Source organism: Silene latifolia, chromosome 1, assembly GCF_048544455.1.
Source record: "Silene latifolia isolate original U9 population chromosome 1, ASM4854445v1, whole genome shotgun sequence".
Classification (NCBI taxonomy): domain Eukaryota; kingdom Viridiplantae; phylum Streptophyta; class Magnoliopsida; order Caryophyllales; family Caryophyllaceae; genus Silene; species Silene latifolia.
This window is the reverse complement of record NC_133526.1, coordinates 57,235,507-57,253,819: the sequence shown is the minus strand read 5'-3', so window position 1 is coordinate 57,253,819 and position 18,313 is coordinate 57,235,507. Positions and strand designations below refer to the sequence as shown.

General features: G+C 39.5%; 2 protein-coding genes and 1 non-coding gene across 4 annotated transcripts; 2 read left to right on the top strand and 1 right to left on the bottom strand.

The window, feature by feature from the left end:
• Positions 1–1,038: 1,038 nt before the first annotated feature.
• Positions 1,039–4,026, top strand: LOC141590241 (BTB/POZ domain-containing protein At3g56230). The gene is made up of 3 exons (XM_074410863.1): positions 1,039–1,354; positions 3,105–3,287; positions 3,375–4,026. Exons 1-3 carry the CDS (start codon positions 1,154–1,156, stop codon positions 3,831–3,833), a joined length of 843 nt encoding a protein of 280 aa, XP_074266964.1. The 5' UTR covers positions 1,039–1,153; the 3' UTR covers positions 3,834–4,026.
• Positions 4,027–4,966: 940 nt separating this feature from the next.
• LOC141605835 (small ribosomal subunit protein eS21-like) lies at positions 4,967–7,041 on the bottom strand. Of its 2 annotated transcripts, none has more exons than XM_074424747.1 (4): positions 6,954–7,041; positions 5,599–5,689; positions 5,322–5,454; positions 4,967–5,209 (listed from the first exon to the last, which is right to left on the bottom strand). In XM_074424747.1, the coding sequence occupies exons 2-4, from the start codon at positions 5,646–5,648 to the stop codon at positions 5,147–5,149; spliced, it is 246 nt and encodes an 81-aa protein (XP_074280848.1). In that variant the 5' UTR covers positions 5,649–5,689; positions 6,954–7,041; the 3' UTR covers positions 4,967–5,146. The 2 variants fall into 2 exon arrangements, with proteins under 2 accessions (XP_074280848.1, XP_074280856.1); XM_074424755.1 differs by having other exon boundaries at positions 6,578–7,007.
• A 10,373-nt stretch (positions 7,042–17,414) lies between these two features.
• On the top strand, positions 17,415–17,523 carry LOC141620391 (small nucleolar RNA R71). The gene has a single exon (XR_012531953.1). It is a non-coding gene; the product is annotated as a small nucleolar RNA R71 (small nucleolar RNA).
• Positions 17,524–18,313: the final 790 nt, after the last annotated feature.

Sequence of the window (18,313 nt, the reverse complement as noted above, 5' to 3'; positions counted from 1 at the left end):
ATCGCTCGAAAAGTTTCTGCTTTATATATATGTATTGATTGATTGATTTATCACACATTATTTTAATATCTGTGCAACGCACGGGCAAGAAAACTAGTATCCAACTATTGAGATATTTAGATCACATTATAAGGATAATATAAGTGAAATATTGTGTCAAACAATGTATGAGAATCCTATTATTGTACATTTTATTTTTGGTCAGGGTGCCACGAGGGCTAATTTGTTGCTGACGAAATTTGAACCCCGGTTATGAGTACCACTTTTCATGAAACTTTAGCAGTTATACTAGCCGACATCTGCATTGTTGTTTACGGTAAGATAAAATCATAATAGAAGAAGAATAAATGGTGTATAAATAAATTTATGATATGAAGTTAGTTTTGGGTTTGGAGATAAATGATTAATTAAGTTGCAGTTTGGGAGTCTAATTAGACGTGCCATCCTTAACTCACATCTGCTGTTTGTAAGGTTGGAAAGTCACTTTCTTCTTCCAAACTTCGATCATCCTTTTGGTTTTTAAATACATGCTTTACCAACACCAACCTACCTTTCTGACCATTATGCCCCCCTTCTTCATACCATGCATGTATCTATGCTAAGTCTTTACTATAATGTTCGAGAATCACGTATATTTTACTACGCCCTCTGTTCAAGCCAATTTCAAACATTTAATTAGATTAAATGTTGTCTATGTCATAATTATTTATATGAATGAATGATTTGGATAGAGCACGGAGGGAATATTTGGGTTATGTATCAGACTTATATTGGACACAAAAAAAAAGGTGTTAAGCATACAAGGGTAATGTGGTAACTTGCTACTTCTAACCATGATAATTAAGTAATAAAGCCCATAAAGACCAACACAAACGCAACAACAACAAAGGTTCAATTATTAATTTGGTAAACAACTTTGATTATTATAAAAAAGAGCACCAAATATTTCAAGTAATCATTAATGTTTATTAAAATCAATCAAAGAATTTCCTTAAAAGAGTACATATATATACATGTAGATTATATACACCCATTTTGTCTAAGAGTTGACCTCAATAAACAACCAAAAACAAAGCTTACAAGTAACTCTCAACCATAAGTTACGTTGTTGTTGTTGTTGTCGTCTTGTTTTGTAGGTATCAATCAATCAATAATGCTGATGGATTGCTCAATATGTACAACAATGCCTTCGTTTCTACGACCTCCGAGGAATACTATTTGTGCAGCTTGTTATGATGGTGCTCGTAGCTTGATTTCCTTGGTTAACAGTTTAAGTAGTCCTAATGATAATAAAACTGCTGATGACAAGTCTAACGTCGGAAATAGTATTGTGACGCTTTCAAATTCATCTAAGGTACGTTCTTCATTATTTTCTATGCATGATCAAATAATTTACGTTTGCTTTCGCATGCTAAGTTGGAAAATTTAAATTCAATTTTTACCACATAAATAAACATGATCATGAAGTATGTACTCCATATGATATACTAATTGATTACTTGAATGTGAAATCTAGGTATTTTGGTAAATAATCCTGTAATGTCTGTGCCTATGGGTAGAGCTGGCAAGTCTGATACGACCCGAACCCGAGCAAACCCAACCCGACCCGACTCGAAAATATTGTGACCCGGAACCGACCCGACCCGACGACGACCCGTAACCCGACACGACCCGATTATCAGTGACCCGAACCCGACCCAGACCCGACCCGATATTGACCCGACCCGATACTGACCCGATTAAATTGATCAAAATGTAAGTTTTGATAAAAATGTAAGTGATTTTGTGTGTAGATTGATATATTTGACTTAGTAATGAATTAATTAAACCAAATAATAGGTTAAAAAATAAATTTAATGGTAAAAAATTATAGTAATGCGATTAAGTTACCGGACCCGATAGTGACCCGACCCAAACCCGACCCGACCCGATACATTATTCGACCCGAAATGACCCGACCCGATAACGATCCGAACCCGACCCGACTCGACCCGAAAGGGTATACTGACCCAATATGACCCGAACCCGATATGACCTGACCCGACGTGACCCGACCCAAACCCGACCCGACTGACCCGATTACCACCTCTACCTATGGGCTACACGTCCTTTTTTTAGTATGAAGTATGTACTCCATATGATTTATACAAATTTTTTGGTGATAACTGATGGGGCCGTTGATTAGGCAGTTCAAAAAATTCTCAAAACCAGGCACCAAGTTTCGAAGGCTCAAGAAGCTTTTTTTTTTTTTTTTTTTTTTTAGGTAATAAAACTAGATTGATCCTCTAGGGTAGGACCAACCTATCTCATCCTTTCAAATGATAGAGGTAGGTTAAAGCCACCGGCTTTCAAATCACCTCAAGAGGTTTGGACATGAGTGTCCAATAGAAGTTATAAAATCGGCAACTTTGTTAGCTTCACGAAAGCAATGTTTAATTATCACTTTATCAAAGAACTGAAGATCTAATTTTACATCATAATACTAGAAATTTCCCAAGAAATTTGTCAAGTACTACGTATTGAGTTGATAACACATAAATTATCACCTTCTACAATTAACTTCGAGATTCCTAAGTATTTAGCTACTAAAATGCCTTCTTTTAAAGCGAGAGCTTCAGCAACAAGAATATTATTAGATCCGCACTTTTTTGCTCCTAGCAAAACGACTTTACCATTATAATCTCTTATAGAATATCCTAGAGCAGCTTTATTACCATCTATTTTTGATCCGTCAAAATTTAGCTTTAGAAGCTATCTAAATCAGTAATAACGACTATCAAATTTATTTGACAATCTTGTGGGTGATAAAGTGGAATTACGTAACCTGGATATTATAAGTCATTATACGCTTAATTAAGATGGCTCAAATGATATTTTATAGTATGTTCTTTAAAAATTTAACAACATATTTAAGTAACCCAAAAGAATTAAGTTACCCTCTAAACTGTTGTTTACAACGCGTATTTCCGTTAAGCCATTAATTACATACATACCCTCTTACTTTGATTGGATATATAAGAAATACAAAAGCTACTAGGTTACTAATTGTCTGGTTGTTCTTTGGTAGTGATTTACAATTTGATGTGTGAATTAATAATCTCCAGGGTTTTGCAAAAGTGGTTAAATGGGTGAAAGAAATGAAAGAGATGGAGGAACAAGTAAATGATAAAGTGGTGTTTCTAGGTGATCTTCAAGTTGCATTCAGAGAACAGATGCATACTGATATCCTAGTTAAGCCTGGCAACCACCATGGACTTCCTCCTATACCCGCACATCGAGCACTTTTGGTTTGTCTTTTTATATTTATCCTTCTCTTTCAACCCTTTTGTGTCATCCCTCTTCTTGTCTGAAACGTTCCGACATCTTATATACAGGCAGCAAAATCGGAGATATTCAAGAACATGTTAGACTCAGATGGGTGCAAAGAGGCACCAACTGATGCGATAACACTCCCTGAGCTCGACCGTGATGAGCTCGAATCGCTCCTTGAGTTTCTATACAAAGGTAGCTTGCCAACTGACAAAGTTGAAAGGCATGTCTACGCTCTATCAGTTGCAGCTGATAAATACATGATACCATTCTTGCAGAAATTTTGCCAACGACATATGCAAACTTCTCTTTCTTCATCGAATGTATTAGATGTCCTCGAGATTTCTGATGTTTGTTCTAACATAACGTTAAAGACTACTGCCCTTAATTTCATTGTGGAAAACAACGAGGATATAGTTTTTTCGGCTAGGTATGAGGCCTTTGCTTTAAAGAATGCACACTTGAGTGTACAGATCACTAGGGCGTTATTGTTGGATCTCAAGAAAGTGAATCTTATAATATAAGACCGTCTTAGATTTTACTGGTGTAGATGACAACATTCTGTAGCTTCTTCCGTTGAGAGTTAATCAACAGACAACGAAGCATAATACCTTTGAAACTTTGTACGTTAATTTCTAATTTCATGACCGTCTTAACCTTAACCGGACTCATGTTAATTCACAACAGAATAAATCACATAGCATTACGCTTTCTTTTTTGCAAGTCTCCTGAGAGACGATTTCACAATAAGTTTATTGAAAGACTATTTTACAATTTTAAGAAAAAATGGTGTACTAGAGCCAGTGGTAGTAAAGTAGGTACATTTATTATGTAATGAGGAACGAAATTACTATGCAACGATCAACAATAAAAGGCTCACGAAAACCAAATAAATAAGTACGGAGTTTAGGTGTCTCAATAACAAGCTTCACTAATATCCGCTTCACCAAACTTTTAACACATTATTAGGAGGAACAGATTGGAGTATCCATTATGAGATGAGTCTTACGAAAGCTGACCATCGCAGTGACAAATTGGAGGAATAGAAAGGGATAGAATGATAACTATTCATTCTGAACAAGTCTTATAGGTTGGCAAATATAGCTAAACAAGCCTACATACATATCTGGCATTTGAAGATTCTTGATTTCATTGTCACTACTCATTACCTTTGAGATCGACATGACAAACACCGACCTTAAGTCATGATTTGTGGCTGTCCCCGAATTTATTTTCAACGACCAAAAAAAAAACAACCACTAGCATGGGATTTTATACAATTCATTCATCAAGACGCTCTTGCAATTTCAAATATTTTGTTACTCCCTACATACTACTAAGAAAACAAACATAGACTATATATCTTAAACATGTCCGCAGATGGCACCATGGCTGACAAATCTGATGACCCATCGCTTTTTTTAATACCTTCCCTCGTAACAAATCAGAGGTGCTACTTTGAATCAAGCTAACATGAAGAGTTGGATATCAGAAAATCAACAACATGAAGAGTTCAACATCAGAGAAGAACGGCATTGACGCAGTAGATAAGCCGATTCATCACAAATCACGATACACTAAAACAAATCTAAAAGACAACTCATAAAATCCGATTCAAAAGAGAAGCTAGCACAGAATGCAATAAAGAGAGAGAATCTAAAACAAATCTAAATTCTCATAAAATCCATATTGTCAGACATATCACCATTTCTTTTGACAAAAAGACAACTCATGAAATTCAAAATGGATGAAACTAAAAAGAAATTCTCATCAGTAATAGCTAACCAACAATTGATCCATGTTTCCAACCAAGAGGGCAATAACAAACAACAAGTGATCACTGTCCGAGTTCTTGCTTCTTCTTGTGCCAGAGACGGTCAAGAGCACTGTCAGCGTCACCCTGCATACACCAAATAGAGAAACATTTGTCAAGTTGGGTTTAACCAGCAAATGCCATTTGGATGGTTTCAGAAAAAATGGTAATGTTAATTGTCAATAAGACAACAAGTCACCTGAGCACGAATGTTCCCGGAGAGGGCAAAGGTGGTGAATGTACCATTGTACACACCGCTGTTATCCAAGTGGCCGATGTTAAGTTGCACTGAGGCGTGATCCTTGGAAGTGATCAGCCTGTTGGTGGCCGAGCTGAATACAAACAAAACACAATAGATATTTAATGACCAAACATATCAACTTTCGCGAAGGCAGTCAAGGCACACACATAATAGACACGTAAATGGATCAGATACTCGAAAGCCGCAAAAAAAAATATAAAAAAAAATTATATACCATTTCCTTGGAACGTAAAGATCCACAACTTGTCCCTCTTCGTTCTGCATCTTGAGAGAGGCTTGGGTTGATCACACAGCAAGACAATTACCTGGTTGTTATAAGGAGAAACACAATCATTTCCAAATGCGATCAACTCTTTCCACTAAAACAAATAAACTAACAGCAACAATTGCATATGAACAAAGCTAATTACGCAGTGTCATAGGAAGTATTAGGTTTCCTAGTCAAAGAAGGGATGTCTATACACAAGCTATGTTGCACATTTCTTGGGATGCGGGGATAGCTATAGAATGGGAGCAGGATCCAGCAATTTTACAGCAAAACGGGAGTTTATTTTCTCACTTCCATAGAAAAAAATGGAGATCCATTAACCATTTCTATTTGAAAACAAATAATATTGTAGGACCCTTGAGCTGTTGATCATGCATCCGACTGCATGTTTACTGATAAAGGACTACTGGAGTAGTAGGTACTTAACTAAGGACAATAGCAAATGTATCATATTTCTTCATTACGCCTCCCAATCAACAAGTTCTTTACGTTTTTTCATTCTTTTGTGCCAAGTATTTTAACAAGAACCTGTTGATTCAGGTACTAAATGTAGAGCTTATACACTTTAAGATAAATGATATCAACAAAACTACTTCAATTGTGTGTGGAAAACTCTAGTTCACAACAAATCCAACTCTAGTTCATAAATAAGCCTCATTGAGGGTAAAATTCCGAGCAGAAAGCAATCACTCAACTAACCCTATTGATATTTAACAACTAACGCAATTAATCACACTTCTATATTAGACACATGATTGACATTACTATAATCTAAAATCTGAAACTCACCTCTTTTTCCAAACTCAAATAATACCAACCATGCTAATATAGCATAATCAAGCAAAATCACATTTTCATAAACCCAGGCCTGTATTTCCACACAAAAATTTACAGACAAACAGTAGTTCTTCAATAACGACATTACCCTAGTGTCTCAATGGCTCCCGCAAAGGAGAGTCGGATGAACGCAGCCTAAACCCACAATCCCAAAAACCTTAAAACAACAAAACAGACACACACACACACAAAAACACAAAAGAATAAGAAATAAGAGAAAAATATACAAATATTCAAACTTAACCCAGAAAAACAATTGAAGTCTTAATATTTTAATCAAAATAGTGAAATTCAATACATGGATTAGCAAAACATAAGCAGAAAACAACAAAAAACAGTAAGATTAAGAGAGAGAAAAACACTACCAATCAAAATCCACCATGGTATCAACAAAACTACTTCAATTATTACACAGTTCATCAACATTTTAAAACAAAAAAATGCATGATGAAGGAGAGAGAAACCTTGTGAAAATGTGAGAGGAGAGAGAACGGCGCTGAGCAAGTCGAGGGATTTGTGAAGGGAGATGAAAGAGGGTTTCGAAGGGGTTATATCAGATGTAAACCCTAATACGTCAAACGATGTCGTTTTTATCTTCATTTTGTTCGATTCTGGACTTGAAAATTATGTTTGGGTTTTGCCGATTCAGTTGGGGCTATGTTAATGTTGGCCCGTAAACATCGTGGGTGTGTGTGTGTTATATGTCACACATTTACTAGAAAAATTAATTATTTGGTAATGAGTTCATAGGTTTAACTAATAAGGGTAACCTTTTACCTCATTATTAATCATTATTATTCGAGGAGTGACTAAGGTGGTGTATTACCTTTTCATTAAGTTAATAGATTTTGGGGTTAATAATTATTCTCATACCAAACTAGACACGCACTTCATGATACCGTCGTTTTGTATCAAAATTAAATTTATAATTCCAAATTAAAACTATAGCCAGTGATAGTAAAGGTCGAACCACAGAGAGACAAGATCAATTATATTTGCTATTTCCAGTCTATAAAAGTAACAATTAAGTGGGGGTTTTGAAATTGTTTGATTCTAAAAACTAAATGACAAAACAAGAGAATTCGCAAATAAGATAAAATAGAGATTAGGAACTTCAGCTCACCACGGCTAAGGTCGGGTCAAGAAGATAATAGAGGTCCTGTAAAACGGTCTCGGGGAACATGAGCAAGTCCTTCGATCAATGCTCAATAACCTTACGGTCTTCTAATTCCCAAGAATTTCTCAAAGCCTTCGCTCAAAGGAAATTCCAAACCCAATGAAAACCTAACCTACTAATCTTTCAATCTAGCAAGACGGGTTTATCAAAGGGTAATAAGATCGATATGAAAGAATTCATACTAACAAAACAACCCTAATTTGTGCCATGGCTCACCTCGTTCCCAATCAATAAAATTAGCTATTCATAATTAAAACTATAACAATTGCAAAATTGATAGCAAAGAACAGGTTTGACATGATTGGATTGAATTAATGACAAAAGATAAGAACTGAATTGCTGAAATTAAATTGGTACTAACAAGAATTGAAATAACAAGAAATTAAAGAAGAAAGAATTTGCATAAAAACTTACTAATTAAAATGATGAACAAGGTAATTGAATTCGGGATTCGTCGTCCCTCTTTCTTGCTTCTAGACTAGATCTAAAACTCAATTCTTGAATAATCAAAGCATAACCTAAAAGTATTCTGCGTTCTACTGATAAACGATGCCAAAAAGTTAATTACAAGTTGGGCTTTTAAAAGTCTAACACGAAAAATAAATCTCAGCTGCGCGGCTTGGTCGATCGACTAGGGGGCATGGTCGATCGACTGGTGAGTGAAGTACAGTTGCATCCGCTGAAGTTCCATGGTCGATCGACTGGTGATGCTGGTCGATCGACCAGCTGAGCTGTGCAGTAACCTCCTTTCCTCTCCCAATCAGCCTCTAAGCTCCATGCACGCATCCCGAGGTGAGTGAGTACGAACTCCCTTCTTCCAGGCTTCCCTGAAGTTGCCTCCGGAGGACGATTTAGGCTTGATTTAGCCCACTTTCACTCATTCCTACAATAAATCATAGAAATTGCAAAGTAAACCGTTTCGGGAGAAATAGTAGCCTTAAGCTAACAATTATGCATGGAAATACGTGCCAAAACTGCAAATAAAGTGTATAGAATATGCACGTATCAAATCTCCCCAAACCAAACATTGTTTGTCCCCAAGCAAGCACTATGACCCAAATAAAAACCTAATGGAAAGGAGTATATCTCAGAGCTAGCTACAAGTCAATGCCAAACCGTTTAATGCACATAACCAACTACTGCAAAGCTCAAATCAAGTGAACAAATTTATGCATATCATGGAATTAAATCGGGCGTTCGACCTTGCAAGACTCATAAATTCGGACTCTCCCGGGTCACTCTTCCCTCAGCAAGGCAAATGGTAAGAATATATGTAGAAGAGAGGGAAGAAAATTACAGACTCTCACCTAGACTGCGACCGACAAAACATGTATGCTTGACTAGTATGAATAATTATTATAGCTACTATACACACGCATAACCACCGTCAAGGACTATTACATGCCGAACTATTGCAAAATTTGGATATGTGAGGCTAAGTGGGAAAGAAAGGGCAAAAACAAGTATGGAAATGTGAAGGTAAGAGCCAAGCTAGTACCTAACAAACCATCAGAAACCGTATCCCGTTCCTCCAATTCGAAAAATAAACAATGCCTTTAAAAGTCTAGGCAACACACTATCCCAAAAACCGACACCTCCATTTCACAAGATGAGCACATGAGGCGTATTCTTAACTCAGCCGAATTTTTTTCAAATTCCCCCTTTTTTTCTTTTTTTTTTTTCTTTCTGTTTTTTTTCTTTTTCTGGAATGGGCAGTCGATTGACCAGAAACAGCAGTCGATCGACCACCCCTGCAATTCCAGTGCCCTCTGCCCAGATCAGCTTCTTCTCTTATTTTTTTTTCATTTCTTCTGAGTTTTTCTTTCTTACTTTTTCTCTCCTGATTTTCTCCTTTTTCAGGGCCGACACATTACCAGCAATTCTCATGAATACCCACTCCAACAGTGCAGAAACGAACCAAAACTGCTATAATTCGACAAATTCCTCTACTACTACCCAGCTCGGCATAATGGTAGGCTAAGTATGGGATGTAGTTGAGGGCAACTGGCAGATATGGCTTATAGTGGAGTTAAATGGGGCAAAAATGAGAAAGGGGAAGATGCAATAGTTCTCAAAACATGTAATACCGACCACAAACCAATGCGTATAGGCAATAAGCAATCAAAACTCATACACGTGCAAAACATGAAATGACGGGAGTACTACTCTCAATCCTAAATTAACCGGTTATGAACGTCACCAGTTATAGGCTCTATATCTCAGAAAGTATAAGTAGTTTGCCAAAAGTAATGAGTCAAGTCTAATTACCCGAAGTGAATTCCATAACAACATTTGAGAAATCACTTTTAATTCTCGCTAAGCAGCTGTGAAAAGGCAAGGAATGGCATATTTGACTAATAGGGCAATATCATCATTAATAAATTCCAATCCGACTCGACTATATGCAAAAGTAAACGTGATATTTTATTGATTTTTATGTGAATTTTTCGATTTTTTCTTTGTTTTTGTAAAAAAAAAATTTTGAATTGAAAAACAGATACAAGCTGAAATGCACTAAACGTGTGACTGAAATGCAATAAAAAACAAATGCAGATGTAGAAGACATATGCAAATACCCTCCCCAAACCAAAACGCACAATGCCCTCATTGTGCTCAGCAGCAAATCACCAGCAGAAATAGGGAAGAATAAAAGTACAACAAAATAAAAGGAAACTAATAAAGAGGGATTGGAAACTCACAAAAGAATACCTCCCCAAACCAACCAAAAACGGGGAGGTCACAAGCATCTAATCGCCACCGTCGTACTCGGAACCACTAGACTCGTCCGACCCTGAGTCATCCTCCTCTTCCGCCTCAGCAGCAGCGGCAGTAGTAGTAGTCGTGAGAGGAGGTCTCCTGGCAGGCTGAGGGTAACCGCCCACCGGAGGGACAAAGAAGGACGGGTGAGTCCAGGCACCCTGTGGGAGCATCCCCCCACGAGCGTACTCCTCGTAAATTGGGTACAGGGCCAGGGCCGTGTCTAGTCGGTGCTGATCAAAGCTCCTGTACAAGTCACTCAACACACGTGACATCCCCCTTTGGTCCATGACCGGGGGGATAACCAAAGGTGTAGGGGGGCGGAAAGTGTCCGGGTAACCCGTGGGAGCAGGAGTAGAAGAGGAGGAGGCTCGTGAAAATGAGGCATGAGCCCGCCTCGAGGTACTAGCAGTAGCGGTGCCCGCCCCAATAAGGAGCCTGTAGCTAGGCAAGGGCGGGTGAGCTGCCCCCTGGACAGTGGTAAGGGGCAGGATAGGAGGGAGGCCAAGGACAGGGATGGGGCCGCAGATGAAAGAGTCAATCTTCCATCGACTCCGACTATCGACCCACTTCACAGACCTCGCGTAGGCAAGATCTATGAAGCGTAGCTCAGGGTCAATAGAGGCCTCCTCTCGAGGGAAAAGAAGAACTAGGCGGTTGGCGATACGTGTCACCAACCCACCACAAGTAATAGTGGCCAAAGTGCCCTCACTTATAGTTTGAAAGTGAGCGGCAGTCAAAAAAGCGATGTTATAGATACGGGCTACCCGACTTTCAATGTTCAGATAGCCCGCCAAGATAGACAGTTCAATGTTATTCACATTATTTGACTCTTTACGGCCGAAAATGGTATTACCCATTAGCCGTAGAAAATAACGAAAAGGGGGCAAGTGGACGGAAGTGCTCGTCCTCCTAGGCCCGTTCCAATCACTAATGCAAGACCACATGACTCGGTGAACATCAGAAGTTAGCGAACTTAGCACGCTGAGTTGAAGAAGAAAAAGTAACCTGCGGATAGTCAGGTAGACTATTCGTGGTGTCCTCAATCATGAGCGGCGGACCCCGCGGTCGTTTGGCAGCTCCCTGGCTGGACTGCCCTTCGTACATTTGCTGCTTTCCTTTTGTCATCTTTGCTACCTGCAAACAATCAAATTAGCAACAAGCCTCCCCTAACCTTTAGCATTAACAAGTTATGAAACCCTAACTAAAATTCAGAAATTGAAACCGAAATTAGGGTTTCCAAAATTTGGGGGAAATTGATTTAAGCATCCTACAATTGCTAATATGACTTGAAAATCAAAGGAATAAGATAGCGAAGGTAATTAAAGCATAAAAATCGAAAGACAATGGCCTGAAATCGATTTTCCCCAATTCGATTTTTCCGTCTCAATGTAGCAATGCTCGAAATTTGGGCATGAATGTTCAGTGAAAATCGAATATAAAGGATGGGAATAAGATTAGAGACATACCTTTGACGAGAACTTGAAGATTTAAGCAAGAAAAATCGAGATGAAGAGATGGATTAGAAAGAAAATCGCGAAAAAGGGGAAGAAAATAGGGTTTGCTTTTGATTTTTCTGATTTTATGAAAGTGAAAGAATGAATGAAGAATGAAGTAACAATTCCCTATTAACTTGCGTTCTGAACTCGCGTTGTGGTCGATCGACCACTTGACTCGGTCGATCTACCAGTCTTCCTCATACAGCCCTTCTGCCTTTTCGCGTAGTGGTCGATCGACTACTCTACCCAGTCGATCGACCAATATCCCTGTGAAACAGCTTCTGCCCCTTTGTTTCTCAGTCGATCGACTGATGAACCTGGTCGATCGACTGCAGGTACTGGCAACAAATCCTTTTTTACGTTAAAATTGCTTTGCCAACATACTTTTTCCGTCTTTCTCTCACAAACATTCAGTAAATCACCTTACGCACTTTGCATAAAATAATCACCTGCAAAATTTTCAAAGGCGCATATTCTCCGAACCAAGAAATTGCTAATTAAAAGGAAATAACTAAAGCTCCTAATGCAAAACAAATGAAATAAAACCATTAAGATCCTAATTACAAAAATTTACAAGTCGGGTTGCCTCCCGGTTAGCGCTGGTTTAAGAGGTCCCGCACGACCTTTTTACCTCAGTTTGCAGCTTCTAAAATTGGGTCAAAGTATAGTACTTCGGCCTGCCCAACGAAATCGTTTGCGCCGTGATAATGTTTCACATATTGGCCATTAACTTTGAACCTTTCTCCAGCAGAGGTCTCCAATTCAACTGATCTGAATTTTGTAACTGCTGTGACCGTATAGGGGCCAGTCCACCTGGATTTCAGCTTACCAGGAAATAAACGGATACGTGCGTTAAAAAAAAGTACCTTATCGCCAATATGGAACTCGCGCTTGATGATTCTCTTGTCGTGCCAGCGCTTTGTTTTCTCTTTGTAGATCCTAGCATTGTCATAGGCCAGCAGCCTAAATTCCTCCAGCTCATTCAGCTGTGTCATGCGTTTCTCACGAGAGAGGTTAGGATCCAAATTCAATTCACATATAGCCCACCAAGACTTACGCTCCAACTCAACAGGTAAATGACATGTCTTACCATAAATCAATCGGTATGGTGACATCCCGATTGGCGTCTTAAACGCGGTTCTATAAGCCCATAAGACATCATCTAACTTAAGACTCCAATATTTCCGTGATTTAGAAACAACTTTAGCTAAGACTTCTTTCAATTCTCTGTTAGAAATCTCAACCTGACCACTAGTTTGGGGATGATACCCCAAACCTCTACGATGTTGGACACCGAATTTAGTCAATAAAGCACTAAGTTGTTTCTCTTTAAAATTCATTCCCCCATCGCTAATGACAACCCTAGGGACACCAAAACGAGGGAAAATAATCTTTTTAAACAGTTTAATCCTTTGCGTCGCAATGGGGAGTAACGATAGCTTCTACCCATTTGGACACATAATCTACAGCTACGAGGATATATTTATTACCTTGACTGCTCGGAAAAGGTCCTTGATAATCAATGTCCCAGACATCGAAAATCTCAACCTCAAGAATGCCTACCTGTGGCATCTCATGTCTCTTGGAAATATTCCCCGATCTTTGACAAGCATCGCACTCAGCAACAAAATTGCGACTATCTGCATGCAAAGTTGGCCAATAGAAACTAGATTGGAGTACCTTTGCCACAGTCCGGGACGGACCATGGTGACCACCATAGGCAGAAGAGTGGCAAGCTTCTAGGATATCCTTCACTTCCCATTGAGGCACACATCTCCGGATAAGAGCGTCTGCGCATTCCTTGAAAACATAAGGATCATCCCAAAAGTATTGTCTAGCATCATAAGCGAACCGCTTCTTCTGCTGCCATGAAAGCTCGGGTGGTATCCTACCTGTCACAGCAAAGTTAGCAAAATCAGCAAACCACGAAGGCAAATAAGACCCTGAAGTAGTAATAGCTAACAGACTCTCATCAGGAAAAGAATCATTAATAGGTAATGAATCCTCCTTTCGTTGCAGACGAGATAAATGGTCACCACCACATTCTCTCGCTCCTTTCTTATCTCTGATCTCCAAATCAAACTTCTGCAAAAGGAGTATCCACCTCAAAAGCCTCGGCTTCGCATCCTTCTTAAGAAAGAGAGTCTTCAACGCTGCATGGTCAGTATAAACAACAACCTTAGAACCTAACAAATAAGATCGAAATTTATCTAAGGCAAAAACTACAGCTAAAAACTCCTTCTCAGTGGTATAATAATTGACTTGAGCCTCATCCAGAGTTCGGCTCGCATAGTATATGGCATTCAAAGCTTTGTTCTTCCGCTGTCCCAAAACTGCACCGATTGCATATTCGCTGGCATCACACATAATCTCAAATGGGAGATCCCAATCAGGCGGCTTAATGATTGGTGCAGAAACTAGAGCTTCCTTCAACCTGTTAAAAGCTAAAAGGCACTCATCAGTAAACTCAAAGACAGCATCCTTAAGGAGCAATTGTGTAAGTGGTTTAGCAATTTTTGAAAAATCCTTAATGAAACGCCGATAAAAACCAGCGTGACCAAGGAAACTCCTCACTCCTTTAATATTCACGGGAGGAGGCAATTGCTCAATCACCTGCACTTTTGCTTTATCAACATGTATACCTTTATCAGAAATCAGATGCCCTAACACAACTCCCTCATTGACCATAAACTGACACTTTTCCCAGTTTAAAACAAGATTAACATCAATACAACGCTGCATGACTTTATCAAGGTTAGCTAAACAACGATCAAAGTCATTACCATAAACTGAGAAATCATCCATAAATACCTCCATAATGTTCTCTATATAATCAGAAAAAATCCCCATCATGCACCTCTGAAAGGTAGCTGGGGCGTTACACAATCCGAAGGGCATCCTGCGGTACGCAAAAACCCTCTACGAACAGGTAAAAGTGGTCTTACTCTGATCATCCGGATGAATAGGGATCTGAAAGAATCCTGAATATCCGTCTAGAAAATAGAAAAATTTGTTAGAAGCAAGTCTTTCAGTCATTTGGTCAACAAAAGGGAGGGGGAAGTGGTCTTTCTTGGTGGCGGCATTCAACTGTCTATAATCAATGCACATTCGCCACCCTGTCACTACTCGAGTTGGTATTAATTCATTTTTCTCGTTTTTAACCACGGTAGTCCCTCCTTTCTTTGGAACTACCTGAACTGGGCTAACCCACTTGGAGTTGCCAACTGTATAAATAATACCTGCATCGAGTAGTTTCATCACCTCAGCCATAACAACTTCCTGCATCTTCGGGTTCAACTTGCGTTGACCCCGCCTCGTAAGGCTTGTGGCCTTCCTCCGGCTCTATCATGTGCATGCAAATATCGTGGTGATGCCCTTAATATCATCCAAAGAGTAACCTAAAGCCTTCCTGTTTTTCTTAAGCACACACATCAAAGCAGCATACAGTGGTCATCATTAAGCTTAGCACTAACAATAGCCGGGAGTGTCGCTCCGTATCATCTAGGAAAACATACTTAAGATTAGGAGGAAGTGGCTTACGCTCAGGCACCTTTACCTCTACAGCACAGACAGAATCAGCTTCAATGGTATAGCAAGTGTTTACCAAATTCTCGTTGGCTAGGCTCAGGAGCATCTCATCTTCTTCCTCTGTGAGCTCGCAGCTTTCCATTGAGGCTACCAAAGCATCTGGCTCCTCAGCATTCTCCGCTGTATTACCTGCACACTCATCTAAGCTGGTTAGATCAGCTAAAGGATCCTTGGCTGAGGATTCCCTCCAATTATAATTAACAACCCTGTCAACAATATCAGTGGAATAACACGTATCATCATCAGCAGGTTCAGTGGCCTTACGAGCAAGACTGAACTCAATGGTGTCATCCCCTACCTCTAAGGTTATGATTCCGTATTTGACATCTATTACAGCCCCAGCTGTATGTAAAAATGGTCTTTCTAAAATAATAGGTATCTGACTGTTCTTTGCAATGTCCAAAACAACGAAATCGACAGGAATAAAAAACTTACCCACTCGAACGGGTACATCCTCTAAGACTCCTATAGGTCTCTGAGTCGATCTATTTGCCATCTGAACGGTAATATCGGTCACCTTAAGTCTACCAATATTTAACCTTTCGCAAACAGAATATGGCATGACACTAACACTGGCCCCTAAATCACAAAGGGCCTTCCCAATTTCGTGGTTACCTATAGTACAAGGAATTGAAAAACTACCCGGGTCCTTTAATTTGGGTGGTATATTAATTTGCGAAAGAGCATTGCATTCTTCCACAAAAGCAACATTACCATCATCACGAAAGTTTCTCTTACGATTCAAAATGTCTTTCATACATTTAGCGTAAGAGGGTACCTGGGTAATTAGGTCAGTGAAAGGAATGGTTACCTCGAGGTTCTTGACCATCTCCAAAAACTTACCAAACTTGCGCTCCAGCTTAGTATTCTTTAAACGCTCCGGATACGGAACTGCAACACTGGCCGTAGGATCAGTGACCTTCGGCTTCCGTAAGTTTAAAACTTCCGTCAAATCATCAATAAGTGTAGAATCATGCAAACTAGTTGACGGATTTGCGTCCCGATGGAGACCGGTCGATCGACCATTGGTCTCGGTTGATCGACCAATCTGGCTGGGCGTGAACAGTTCCTGGACAGAGACTTCTTCGTCAGGAGTCTCAGTCGATCGACTATTAGTGTTGGTCGATCGACTGCTTATGCTTGGTGTGAACAGTTTCTGGACAGAGACTGCCTCGTCAAAAACTTCAGTCGATCGACTGATGGTGTTGGTCGATCGACCACTTGTGCTGGGTATGAATAGTTTCTGGTCAGAAACTTTTTCATCTGACAACCCGGTCGATCGACTGGTAGTGTTAGTCGATCGACTGCTGGTACTGGCAATTGAGTTCGTTTTCGCACTAGAAATTAAATTCTTCTTTTCATCCTTTCCCGAGTCTTCTCTTGGCTTATCAGGACCATCATAAGAAAAGCCACTTCGGAGATTAATGGCATTAATCATTTCAATTGGCCCTTCACATTTGCTTGAAGAATTGACGACTTGCTTAGCCTCTATATTCTCCAACTGCTTCACAAAATTCTTTGTGGACTCAATCCCGGCTGCTTTTATTTTCGCCACTTGAACCAAAAGAGTTCGGACCATTTCTCTCAATTCCGCGGTCTCATCTGAATTATGGACAGGAATTTCAACTCTTTCCTTGGAATCTTCAAAGGCCTCGAGCTTCTCGAGACGGGCAGTAATAGAAGTAATGAGTGTCACAACGGCACTCATTTCATCACTTTGCTTTCGTGATTTTCCACGTGAACTCCCAAACTCAGCTCTATGGACTGCCATCTCCTTAATAGTGTTCCAACCTTTATTCTGACCGGTATTGTTTTGGAACCTACCATTCGCGGCTGCATCCAGGATGACCTTGTAATCATTATACAAGGAATTGTAGAATAAGTTGCAAAGGTACCACTGCTGGAAACCATGGTGAGGGACAGCCCTAACCAAACTCTTGAAACGTCCCCATGCTTCGCAAAATTCCTCATCAGGTCCCTGCTGGAAATTTGTAATTTTACTTCTCAAGGCATCTGTCTTTGCAAGTGGGAAGTATTTCTTGTAGAAGGCTAATGCTAGAGATGTCCAATCTGTGACTCCAGCTGCTACCCTATCAAGGTAGCAGTACCAATCTCGCGCCGAATCCTTCAAGGAGTATAAGAACATCACCCCCTTTACTTCATCCCGAGTCACCCAAATATAGGTATAGGTATGGAAATGATGAGTCCGTGAAAATTTCCATATGCTTCAAAGGATCCTCATCCGGTAGACCAGCAAACTGATTTCGCTCCACTAAATCGATATAAGAGGAACAAAATTCGAAGTTACCGGTAGTAGGGGTAGGTAACACGTGCCCCTTTGGAAGGTGGTGCTCTTTTGGCTGAAGATTGTCATATATCGTAGCCATATTCGCAAAACTGAGAGTACTCAAGTCTTCCTCTCAAAAACCTGTCTTCTAACTGTGCAAAGGCAAAACTAGAAGCAAGGGTAAGCAACGGCCTCAAGGAACCAAAGTTCCTTGAGACAAGAAAAATAAACTAAAAATAAAGAAAAAAGAATTACACCGTCTCCCCGTCAACGGCGCCAAAATTTGATACCGTCGTTTTGTATCAAAATTAAATTTATAATTCTAAACTAAAACTATAGCCAGTGATAGTAAGGGTCGAACCACAGAGAGACAAGGTCAATTCTATTTGCTATTTCCAGTCTATAAAAGTAACAATTAAGTGGGTGTTTTGAAATTGTTTGATTCTAAAAACTAAATGACAAAACAAGAGAATTCGCAAATAAGATAAAATAGAGATTAGGAACTTCGGCTCACCA

Excerpts from the sequence above, each read along its gene's own strand:
- LOC141605835 (XM_074424747.1), bottom strand. The coding sequence starts at position 5,648 with ATGCAGAACGAAGAGGGACAAGTTGTGGATCTTTACGTTCCAAGGAAA. Across the intron at positions 5,455-5,598 it reads CTTTACGTTCCAAGGAAATG|CTCGGCCACCAACAGGCTGA; the intron begins GTATATAATTTT and ends GTTTGTATTCAG. Across the intron at positions 5,210-5,321 it reads CCGGGAACATTCGTGCTCAG|GGTGACGCTGACAGTGCTCT; the intron begins GTGACTTGTTGT and ends TGGTGTATGCAG.
- LOC141590241 (XM_074410863.1), top strand. The coding sequence starts at position 1,154 with ATGCTGATGGATTGCTCAATATGTACAACAATGCCTTCGTTTCTACGA. Across the intron at positions 1,355-3,104 it reads CGCTTTCAAATTCATCTAAG|GGTTTTGCAAAAGTGGTTAA; the intron begins GTACGTTCTTCA and ends AATAATCTCCAG. Across the intron at positions 3,288-3,374 it reads CCGCACATCGAGCACTTTTG|GCAGCAAAATCGGAGATATT; the intron begins GTTTGTCTTTTT and ends TCTTATATACAG.